We start from the raw sequence: 12,597 nt of genomic DNA on the forward strand, positions 1-12,597 counted from the left end.
CTTGCCATGAAGACGAGATTCTGAATAAAAATGAGCAAATCAATTTTCATTGTAGGTGCACAGTGAAGAAAGCAATATAATCAGTATGTTCAACTGCTCTGAGTGCATCACTATTTCAAAAGGATGATCGCAAGAATAGAGAATGGAATATAATCATTCAGAGAGAAAGGTCTCAGGTAGGAGGCATACACTCAGAAAGCTGTGGGGCCTTCAGGGAAAGAAAAAAAGTCTGGTCAGCATCAGGTAATGTCAGGCTGAAGGAATCTGGAAAATCTGGAAACCAACTGGCTGATCTGACTGCCTCTGACAGGAGATTGAGAGAGGTCTCCTGAGTTAGGAAGTCTTTGAGTAACCTTAGATCCAGGGCTTTTTCTACTGCATTTTGCCCCAAAGAACAGAGTTAGGAGAATTAGGAAGATAACACAGAGTAAAACAACAACAACAACAACAACAACAACTAAAGAGAAGTTAACAGCTAGAAATACATAATAAATGATAGAATTGTCTATAAGTACAAAGGCACAGGCTTTCAAAACTGAAGTTTTAAAAAATGGAACCTCTGATTTGCTTAGTGACGTTGGTGGCAATTGTCTGTTGTTCCTGACAGAAACAAAAAACAAAAAAAGCCCCTTTAGCTCTTTGGTTACAAAAGTAATGATCACTATGTCCCTAGTGCACGTAAGAAGGACGTGAAAAAGTGACAGATATGGAGTTACTACGGAAAAATGCCATTTGCAGTTTCCAAAGCAGGGGTGACACAGAAGGTCAATCATCTGTGTTACTACAGACCTTCCTTAACTCAAGATGGAGTTACGTCCGGATAAACCCACCGTAAGTTGAAAACATCCTAAGCTGAAAGTGCGTGTGACACACCTAACCTCCCAAACAACACAGCTGAGCCGCATCCACCTTACCCATGCGTGAAAGTGTTCACACAGGCCTGCGGTTGGGCAGAACCATTTCACACAAAGTGTATTTTATAATCAAGTGTTGACAGCTCATGCAATTTACTGAATCCTCTACTGAAACTGACAAACAGAACGGCCGTGTGGGCACGGAATGGTTGTCCGTCTGTCAGTGATGGGCCCTCACGATCGCAGCCGCCACCCTGCATAAGGACAGGGGATGTGTGTACCCCTGGCCTTCAACAGGATCCAAGTTCAAAATTCCAAGTATGGTTTCTACTGCATGCAAGTCGCTTTTGCACCATCATAAAGTCGAAAAACTGTAAGCCGAACCATCCTTCAGTACAACCATTGTAAGTTGGGGACAGTCTGTACACTCTTTTTTTTTTTAGAGATTTTTTATTTATTTATTTGAGAGAGAGAATGAAATAGAGAGAGAGAGCATGAGAGGGGGGAGGGTCAGAGGGAGAAGCAGACTCCCCGCTGAGCAGGGAGCCCGATGCGGGACTCGATCCCGGGACTCCAGGATCATGACCCGAGCTGAAGGCAGTCGCCCAACCGACTGAGCCACCCAGGCGCCCCAGTCTGTACACTCTTATTAGTGCCATCTGTGTACATCTGTTACTATTCTAGTTAAAAAAGTTTCTTGGGCAAGTATGTACTATTATTTTATCTCTCTCTTTTTTTAAAGTAGGCTCCATGCTAGGTGTGAAGCCCAATGTGGGGCTGGAACTCACAACCCTGAGATCAAGGCCTGAGCTGCAATTGAGTGGGACATTTAACCAACTGAGCCACCCTCTATTTTAAAATGCTGCTTTAAAATCACTGATCTAATAAAAACACATACGATAACCAGTGCTGGTAGGGATGCAGAGAAATGGGCACCCTTACCCGCTGCTGCTCAGAATGGAAATGGACAGCTTCTTTGGAGACAGTCTGGCAGTTAGTCAAAGAGTGGAACAGTTACCACGTGACCCAGGAATTCCACTCCCAGGTATCTACTCAAGAGAACTGAAAACCACTCACACACAAACTGTACAGGAGTGTTCACAGGGGCATTACTCGTAACAGCTAAGACATGGTAACACCCCAAATGACCATCAACGGGAAAACAGACAAAAAGTGGTCTATCCATACGATCGAATGTTATTTAGCAGTGACAAGAAATGAAATCCTGATACACGCTACAATGTGGATGACCCCTGAAAACATGCCAACTGGAAGAACCCATCATGAAAGGCCACATATCGTATGAGACCACTGACATGAAATACCCCGAACAGGTTAATCTACAGAGGCAGAAAGCAGATGAGTGGTTGCCAGGGGCCGGGGGGAAGGTGATATGGGAGTGACTGCTAATGGATGTGGGGACTTCCTTCTGGGGCAAAGAAAATGTTCTAGAATGGACTGGGCAGTGGACTGTACAGCTCTAGCAATATTCTAAGAAAACCACTGAATTTTATGTTTTAAAGAAGTGAATTTTATAGTATGTGATTTATACCTCAAGAAAGCTCTTTTTAAAGAAAAAATTTTAAAAATGTGTTGATCTCTTTTGGAGGGCAGTTTGGGGCAAACGAATATTCTTTTCTTGAGGACGCAGGTAAGCAGGAATACGAGCCACCTGCTGTTGACGTTGGTCATCTATCTGTCGATTCTGTGCAATGGAACAATCACTGTGGAATCTGTTACTGAGGAGAGAGGCTGAGAGATTAAAATGAATAAAAGACAGACCCAGCCCTCTAAGAGCTTAGTGTGCCATTTTTCTGTTTCTGAATATAGCAAATAGGCGGACATGTATGACGAGCTTTGTAAAAGACAAGCTCAAAGAACTGAGGACTCATGAAGACAAACAAGAGGCAACGGTCAAAAGTAGCTCAGGTTTCTGGTCGCCGCAGAGGACTTACTGGGCTCATATAGATGCCTTGATGGACGTCTCCAAACTGGCCTTCCCCAATGCACCGTCCAAGCTCGATTCTTTCTCTCTGAATCTCATAATCCCTGGCTGCAAAACACGATATATGTAAGTACAATATTCCAAATGTCGGAATTACACTTGACGCGCTTTTCATTTCGTTATCATCCATGAGTACAAATCGCACTGGTGGCACATCATTCTATGAAAATGCTTTAAACAGAGTGGAATTCTCTTAAACGGTATTTTTAAAGGAATTACGTAAACTGTTATGGCATCGCGTGAACTACCAAGACCACGTGAGTTCTATTAAAGGTAGATTTTTCATATTTTTAATGTCGATTTAGTTTATATCTGATAGTTTTCTAAACAGTTTCTCCAAGCAGTATTATATGCTTATGTAATCAGTGCTATTAGTTTAAGTATTAATATATGAAAGGCTAAAAAACACAGTTATTTAAAGCAATTATTTAACAAATAACTGGTTTGAAAATATGGAGGCAACAAAAAAACTGTCACGAGAAACTTTATGTTTTAAAAGTTTAAGAGTTTTCCACTTTCTTATGATCCTATCTATATTATTCACAGAGCTAAAAGAGTTTAAAGAGGTCACTTCTAAAAACTAATTTCAAAATCAGGTGACTTGGAGTCAAGGCTGAACATATCACATTATACATGAAGAGTATTTTATATTTTTGAGAGCATTTGCCTCCAATTAATGTATTAAGTTGTTGTGATTTTATACAAAACCAATTATTTAGTAGGCTGCTGAGGCACACGGAAGTAAAATACCCATTAGAAACCTCGTCAATCGATTCTAATCCAATTAACCACTTAGTATTTTGATTTCCTCCAGCCGGGAAACCTGTCTGCACAACCCACACTGTGCGCACTCCATTAGTGTAGCCGCCAACGGAATAAAACGATAGCCAAATATTTCCAAATCTCTCCCTGGTTTATAAAATTCTAAACCGTACAGAAAAATCCAACCCAAATTTTAGATGGTTCTTTTCCTCTTTAAAATCACTTTAGCTAGTAGTTCCATTGGTTTAACAGCATGAATAAACCAATGGAAAGTAGTTTAAAGATAAAAGTTAACTGAAAACTGAAACATCCCACATCATTCCATAGGTTGCAATTGCAAGCAAATGCAGTTATTTTAAAGGAATCCTGTTACCTTCATCTATTCCATAGCTTTCTGTATTGCAATTAAGGGAGAAAAAAATTGAAGACCTTGCTTAGAAATAACTAATAGCAATTAGGTTAACAACAACAAACTCCAAGAGTACATTTCAACGTTTACTTTGCTAAATATTTTAACAACAAACATCAGTTAAAAAAAAAAAAAAAAAAGAGGACTAGACACAAGCAAACTGAATCTCCTCAAATTATCTCGATGTGACGTCAACAATGCTTTTCAATCTCCATCTCGTAAATTCCTGCATGATGACTCATTTTTGTGGGGTCTGGACCTTTACTACTCAACACTGAATAGTAAGTACACAAATACAAATTTGGATAGTCTGCAGGGATGTATAAATGACTAAATGGCTAACCTAAATTTAAGCATTTTCCATGTTGCTACTGCAAGTCAAAATGCCCAGGTTCCCCTCTTCCTTCTGTTTTGAACCACTCTCTAACACAAGAGCTCTTACAAGGGGATTCAGGGTGCACCCGGGATAATGCAGGTCTGATGTTGGTAATGCCTCTTAATCTAAATGAGAGCATCTTTCAAAATAGTTACACAACAGGGTAAATAAAGTACCCAAAACACGTATTTTACAAATATGTACGGCTCTACTGAAATCAGGACCTCAGATGTTGAATTATTAAGGCCTCTGAGGCTGTACAGTAGACTCATAATTGGGCCTCTTTAAGAGGGAGGTTTAAAACATTTTTTTTTAAAGGTTTTATTTATTTATGTGACAGAGAGAGACACAGTGAGAGAGGGAACACAAGCAGGGGGAGTGGGAGAGGGAGAGGCAGGCTTCCTGTGGAGCAGGGATCCCGATGCGGGGCTCAATCCCAGGACCCCGGGATCATGACCTGAGCCGAAGGCAGATGCTTAACGACTGAGCCACCCAGGCGCCCAGTTTAAAACATTTTTTTAAAATTAAAAAAAAAAAAAAATTTTTTTTAAGTAAACCCTATGCCACACGTGGGGCTTGAACGCAAGACTCTGAGATCAAGAGTCACATGCTTGAGTCAGCCAGGCGTCCCTACAACATTTTTTTTAATGTGAATGAAATTTCAAGTGTGTCTCCAATCCAAGATCTGGGACTATATCCTTCAGTATGAGATCTGGGGCTTCCAGGTTCTCTGCAGTCAAGAAGCAGCACACAACAGAGAGAAGCAGATGCTGGCGTTCCTAGGCGGCAGGAAGGGTCTAACTGAAGCCTCTCCCTCTCCACACCTCCCACCCTGAGCTGCAGGGACTGGCTGCACTGGGGGTGGGAAGCTCTTTGTAACTGGTAGTCAAGGACAATAAAGAACGAAGCTTCAAAGGGGAAATGCAATTCACTGAATATGCGTATCCAAAGAAGTGAAAAGACATGTGTGTATATTTATTTAACTTTAAATAATACAATCATCTACAGAGAGGATATTCTGTCACCAATAAAGGTTGTATTACCATAGAGTCAGGAAACAAGATTACGAAAAACCTGTAACTAAGCAGACTTACTACAGATATTTGAGCTTTAGGTTTCTGACTTCAGACTTAGCCAAATATGAAATAGAATTCTAAAGGTTGAAGAGAATATTTCTGTCATGCCCTCAATGAACTATTAAAAATAGTTCTAAAAAACAATACCTAAAACTTTTAAATGTGAGATATTTAAAAGTTAAATACTGTCAAATCTGAAAGAGAACAAAATCAGAAGCATACTTACTTGAGGGCATGGTGTAGGTATCTTCTTCGTCTATAATCTCAGCATAATCATCTGTTTCTGTAGGAAAGGAAGCAGATATGTTGGAAGAGGTTAAATATTTGACCTCCTGGCCTTTAAGAGAATTAGAAAACGCAAAATGAGCTGCCTAAATCCTCTACTATGCCAACATATTCTTAAAACACTATTCCCCAATTTTTGCTCACACATGAGTCATTTATGGAAATAAAAGTGACATCATGGTGCAGTCTGCTTTAACACACAGACTTGTTTCTCGGGGAGTACACAACGCTGGCACAGAGAGCCCTTGTGAAGAACGGAAAGACGTGGAGCATCTACGACCAGGACTCAAAGCCCCCCATCTGTACCGACTGCAAAACTCTCCCTGGACTGCACCAAATTCATGTTTAAACCCACACTTCGGTCTCCTGGGATTTCTCCAAACAAGACTGGTATCTCAAAAACCAAGAATCTGCCATTATTCATAACTAGACCCTAGAGCAGAATCTGAAGGCTGGCCTCTTGGAAAACAAAAATGACGGCCTGACTGTTGAGATTAAGTGGGTAACGTATTTCGTTTGTTCAGGGTGGAAGCAGCCCAGGAATTTATCTCCTGTCGCTTTGCACCCAGATGTCTGAAGAGTACACATTAATGTCAAAAGGGTAAAAGATCTAACAAAAAGAATGAAATGACAAGAAACAGCATATTAAAATGAGTTCTTTCCTGAGGCGGTGTCAAGGAGTTGCGGTGTCCCCACTACCCCTTTCAGTAATACACTGACTTAGACGCCCACCTCCATCAATGGGGAAACTATTTTGACGAAAACAACCCTCACTTGGACAACAATTATGCTGACTTACGCCCTGCCTGTTTTTCTGTAACGAGGAAAAGCTTTAGCTGCTCCTCGTATACGGATTTAAGCTGCTGACCCAGGAGAGGAGGGGCAGTACTTCCTGAATTATATTTGAGAAGAGCTCTTCAAAGAGAAAATCTGCCCAAGCATCCACCTTTAACCCCAGAAAAACTAAAAGCTAAATGTTCTTCCTTTTGTGCTGCTCTTACTACTTCATTCAGGTATTAAAATTATAGAAAAGAGAGAATATATGTAGTCTACACTCTTTAGGATATCAATCATTCCACGTATTGCTATGGTAATGACTGAGATCAGACCTAAGAGTTACTGGAAGAATTTACTTCTTAATTAAAAACGATTAAAGTAAAAAAAAAAAAATTCAGCTGGCAGAATACGAAGTCAATAAATCAATTTTCCTTAAAGCATTTAGTAAATGTAAACTATTCCTAAGTCCTACGTGAAAGGTGGATAATCTCTATCATTCTTACATGTTCTAAGTAACACTACTTACAGGATTAAAGAAAAACATTTAATCTACCCCCAACCCTACATTCTTTTATTTCTGTTTCCCCCTCTTATCCTGTTCTCAGCGAACGGGCATGTTCTAGCCTACAGCTTTGCTTTTGTGTAGGCGGGCTTAATGAAGGACGGTGGGAAATGGTATTCGGGGACGGCAGGGAATCACTAAGGCACTTTACGAAAAAGGACCAAGCAGAGGAGGAATCTACACGAGTAGCTGAGACAAGAGAAGCAACATGTCACACACATGGCATTTACTCATTGCCTTCTCTCCTTATTCTATAATTTATACCCTCCCCTGAGAAAGCTACCTAACGTAGAATTTCCACGAGCAACAGACGCTACCCTCCCTGCCTTCTTTCCTACAAAGCACGCACCTGCAGAGGCCAGATGCGGTGGGTGAACCTGGGTGGCAGGACCCTGGCCGTGACAGCTGCCAGACCCCCGGCCCCTGCCTGCTCCCCCCGCTGCCCTGTTCCCAACCCCTGGCCCTGGCTCTACTGAGGAGACGCCATGGATCAATCAACAGCACATGGCTGTGGGGTCACTGCCTGCCTGATGGAGAAGGGCACAAAGCTGCCTCTTGCCAAGGACTTACCATGTGCTGGAGCTCTTGCCGGCTTAGCCAGAAATTCTGGTTTCGGCCAAAGTGTTACCCAGCCAGAGACCTCGCCTCCAACGGACCTGCCCCCCACCCCATCACTCTTCATCATGCTGCCTGGTTTGCTTTCCCCAGTCCTCATCACTACCTGCTAGCTGGCAGTCCTTGGTTCCTTGGCCACTGTCTGCCCCGCTCCAGACGGAGAGCCCAGGGGAGCACAGCACTTCTCCACATCTAACACGGGGCCCAGCACAGAGAAGGGGCCAGGTCCGTATTGGCTGAACAGAGGACGACTTCACTGCAACCGCGTGGTGAGGGGACTACAGCTGAGGCAAGGACGCGATGTGGCCTGTGCAGGGCCGTGCAGCCCGGATGGGGCAGAGTTGCGGTGCACCGGACAGGCCCAGCCCCCGCGTTCGGGGGCAGCCCACGCCCTCCCGCGAGGCCACCTCACCTGTCTGTGCTGCAGCTGGGCCCTCACGTGGACAATGGGAGCACACAGCCACCTTGCAGGGTTGTTATGAGGATTACAGGAGATACATACAAAGTCGAGGTGTGGACCTGCACATAACAGCTGATCACAAAATCGTAGCTCCTTGCGGTTTTGCTTCTTCTGCGGGCTCTACGGGAGGAACCTGGCAGCGAGGGCTTCCTGCCTGCTGAGACTCTGGGTCGGCCCCTCTGAGTGACTGCATTGGCTTCTGGGACAGCCTCTTTTTAGAAAAGCCTCTCTCGAAATCCCGACCTCTGAAACAACTCTGAAGCCATAAAAATAAAATGGCTAATAGATATCAGGCTAGCAAACAACACTGATTTGGGAAAAATCAAGTTGCAGATGCTTTAATTAATTCACACAATCTAAGAAAGAGCCTGTAATTTTTCCCTCTCAAGGCTATGTGAATTCTATATAGAACCTTTGGGGATATCAAAGCTGTCTGGGAATGACTCAGGGTGACATCTGGGGTGTAGGCTGTGTACTGTGGTGTAACAGGACTAGACAATTTTTACTGCATTCAGCAGTGCTGTGTCCTCTGGCAGCTGGTTCTTATGGAGCAGAACCACTGCTGCTGAAGGGACAGAGACCTACAAAAGTGTCACTGTGACCCACAGAGGAGCTCTCAAGTTGCAATACTTGGCATAGTTCTCCAAGAATTCTTAATATTAATTTGGCTCTATTTTTCTTCCCTGGTTTTTAGGATTACAGGATTTTATGATTCTGGCATGAGAGGTATTTTTACACACTTAAGGGCCCCTGAAAAACTGGAGCCCAGCCTGAAACTGCCTGCCCCCATGACACAAGGAAAAGAAACATGAAAAAAGGAAACAGGTTCTAGATCTGGGCACAAGTAAGGGAAGGCAGATCCGCTTATGGATGATGGCGGCAGCATTACTGAGAACGCACCACACTGCAGACACTGCTAGAAGCTGTGATCGCTTATCCGATGAGGTGGTACTGCTAACATCATCCCGCTTTGTAGACAGGAAACTGAGGCTCCCAGGGCACACGTGAGTTCCTCAAGATCCCAGTGCTGATCAGTGGTGGGCTGGTGTTCATAGCAACACTCAGGCACAGAGCCTCATCCCGTACTATCCTCCACAATGCTGACAGGGACTCTTACTTGTCCTTAAAGGTTTTTTCTTTTAAGTCATCTCCGCACCTAATGTGGAACTGGAACTCACAACCCTGAGATCAAGAGCCGCACACTCCACTGACTAAGCCAGCCCGGCGCCCCTGGGGACTTTTATTTGTGAGATCAGATACCCTATGCTATGAAACTATGGAATATTCCTCTAGGGATATTTTGGGAACCTCCTCCCCCACCCCCCAACACAGGCAGAGTTCTGCTCCAGAGATGTTCACCAGATGGGGGCCTGTGTATTTGGGAGACTGTTTCAAATATTTGATTAATATTAATCAAATATTTCAAAAGAAACATTTTTAAAAATGGAGATTCCTGAAACCTTGTACAACATTATAATTTGAAAGGTTAGGTAAAATTAAAAAGAGAGGAAGACAACGTAAAAAGGACAGAAACTGACAGCTCAGAAATCAGGAGAGAAAAGAGCCAAGTTCTCGTCTTAGAGCAAGGTAAACGGCTGTCACGTGGCTAGAGAGCACTGACACAGCGGCCCAGTGTCCTAGCCTCCCGCTCTGTCACCCAGCCTGAGGCCGCTGAAGTCTGGGGAGCGCGGGCCCGCGCAACTCCCAAAGGCCTTCAGGCTCACACACGTCTCAAGTGCTGACGATCCGCTCAACCTCCCACGGAAGAGGGGGTCGGTGGTGTGGTTCTGGCGCACCTCCTCTACTCGCCTGGCAGAAAAACGGGGCCCCTTCCCCTGGTGGTGCTCGGGCCCTGGCTTGGACACCTGCAGTGCTAAAAACCTGCGCCCCCGGCTGTCCTCCCTCAGAGAGTCGGAACGAGGCATCTGTCCCACAGAGCATCTCTACAGTGACAAGACCACTCAGGCAATTCCGTGGGACTCCCCTCCCACCTGGTGACTGCCATGCGACACCGGCCCGGAGGCCCTGGCAAGCAGGGGAAGAGCTCTCTTCTGGGCGGCTGGGAAGGGCCCGCTGTGCTCTTTCACATCAACTGCTTTCTGACCTCGACCAGGGTCAGCAGCTCTTTCCGGTCACGGCTTAGACAGCGGGTCTTTCAGACTCTGCTGGTCACCGTCTCTGCGGCCCCTGCCCACCCCTGAGCAGCCCTCTGTACACAAGTGGGTGTGCCTATGCTCCAATAAAGGCTCACCTGTGGACACTGAAATGTGAATTTCATAGAGTTTTGATGCCAAAAATACTATTCTTCTTCTGATTTTTCCCCAATCATTAAAAAAAGTAATAATCATTCTATGCTCCAGCGGCAATACAAAAACAAGAGGTGGGCTGTATCTTGCCCATGGGCCTGTTTGTGGACCCCTGACCTAGACCAAGTGACTAATGCCTTAAGGCCCAGCTTATTCATCTATAAAATGGGAACAGAAATACTTGCCCTATCTGATTGACAGAACTGGGAAAGTAAAACGTGGGAAAATGGTTTCATTACATAGAGCATGTGGGAATAACCTCATGTTTATAAACATTTGTTCAAATTCTCATGCTTTCACAGTAATCCTCACAACAACCGCTGAGACCTTTTACGGATGAAGACACACAAGATGAAGCAATTTGCTCAGGACCAGTCAACTAGGCTGCTGGTGACATGATGGGGCAGTGGGGGCTGGAGTCTCCCTCCTGATCACGCATCCTGCAGCGGCCTCGGCCTCGGGAGTCTCTCCACCCTGGGCTCATCAGGCCCCTCTCGGGCTCTGCAGAGAGGACAACTCCCGGAGTCACATGCCTGCACACGGGGGACTCCGTGCCAGCAGCAGCCGCTAACTAACTGGTAACTACCAAGGAGTGGATCTCCATGCTGTCAGCCCCACGGCCCAGACACACTTTGCCAAAGTCATGTTTAGTTAAGATCTTTCACTACTCGAGTTAATCCTACCATGAAAATGACACAGGGGAAATCTTCAGTAAAAGCATTCTCTCCTTTAATCATGAGGAAAAATGCAATCCTCCCTAATTTGAGTTTAGTGTAAAGAGTATAGAGTTTCATGCAGGCAACACATGAAGTGGGGAACATAAAACACAACACATGACTTTCAAATTTCTCGTTTTTTAAGTGCTACCCTCAAACCTTTGAAGAATCGTCCTCATCACTGTTGCTGATATTTCTTTAACTAGCTTGTGTGCGATTCTTAAAAATCACTTTTTGTTCCTTCCTTTCTACTACCCACTCCCAAACTAAGAATTATTATATATATCTATAGACACATACACACACACACACCGTACTTGGGAAATCCTCTATGGATTTCTATCATTTACAGCTTTCAAGTGTAACTAATCTTGTTGACTAGTACCATTTTGACAACTGTTCTAGAAACCTAAAGTTTTAATCATGAAATCTAGAAAATTCACTATGTGTATATACAACTCAAATACACCACTGAGACATCAGAGAAACTGGCAAAGCCCTAAACAATTTTTAAGAGATCATTTGTTCACATCATTTTTTCATACTTGTTTTAGATCAAAACCACATTTTGCCTTTCATTAAATACTGAACCATATTTATGAATAAATAATTCTCATATTAGTAACACAAATGTGAAAATAAATATTACCGTCCCCACTAATTTCATCTGCAGATCCAGGTAGCATGCAAAGAAAGGGAGAGTGGGGGAGGAAGGAGGGTGGGGAGGGGAGAGAGGGAGACACACTATTAAAAAGACAAGTAAGTCAAAGCACAAGGAAAACAAAAAAATCACCCCCCAGGTCTAATTCAAAAGATGAAAAGAGCGACTGCAGTCGTGAGTGTGTTTACTTGGTGTAAGGGCATTATGCTGAGTTTCCACCTGTCCACATGTCATACAAAGTTCCACGGCAGTTCTGTAAAGCTGGTCTCTACCATACTGAGCAAAATTAATCTGATAGGCGCTCACAGTTAAATGCTAAAAATAGCCTGGACCCCCTCAAAGGGAATTTGCATCCTGTCAGATAAAAATGAAGATAAGTAGTCATCAATGTGTCTGGTGAAGCTTAGCCTCCCCCAGGGAGTCATGGGCTCCTATTACACAGAGCCCCAGGCCAGGCCCAGCACATAAGCTGTACTACAAGTCAAGTTTCCATTTAAATTCATGCAGTGTTTGGAGAAATTCCTGTTCTGATTATTACAAATAATCTTTGCTTTCCAGAAAACGATCCAAGTGGCCTGGCTATCTCCGCTCTGCAGCAGCTCCGAGTATCTGCCAGCAAAGCATGACAAGCAGACTGGGGCTTACTCCGACCATCCTTCACTCAGCTGCATGCTACTTTAGGAAACACACAGTGTAAAACGAGGTACCTGCTGGCCCCACAAATGAAACCAGG

At 44.0% G+C, this 12,597-nt stretch overlaps 1 protein-coding gene across 17 annotated transcripts in view; it reads right to left on the reverse strand.

Moving 5' to 3' along the window:
• PTK2 (protein tyrosine kinase 2) overlaps positions 1-12,597 on the reverse strand; it is a 261,505-nt gene that overhangs the window by 67,001 nt on the left and 181,907 nt on the right. For 9 of the 17 annotated variants that reach the window (XM_081816607.1, XM_081816604.1, XM_081816600.1 and 6 more), the window contains 4 exons: positions 11,853-11,870; positions 5,709-5,765; positions 3,995-4,015; positions 2,810-2,907 (listed from right to left, as the gene is read on the reverse strand). In XM_081816607.1, the coding sequence (XP_081672733.1) occupies positions 2,810-2,907; positions 3,995-4,015; positions 5,709-5,765; positions 11,853-11,870 (194 nt within the window). The remainder of the gene's footprint in view (positions 1-2,809; positions 2,908-3,994; positions 4,016-5,708; positions 5,766-11,852; positions 11,871-12,597) is intronic. The other 8 variants (XM_081816606.1, XM_081816611.1, XM_081816605.1 and 5 more) reach the window with 3 other exon arrangements.

Source organism: Leptonychotes weddellii, chromosome 4 (genome assembly GCF_054177405.1).
Source record: "Leptonychotes weddellii isolate Sample4059 chromosome 4, ASM5417740v2, whole genome shotgun sequence".
NCBI classification, from domain to species: Eukaryota; Metazoa; Chordata; class Mammalia; order Carnivora; family Phocidae; genus Leptonychotes; species Leptonychotes weddellii.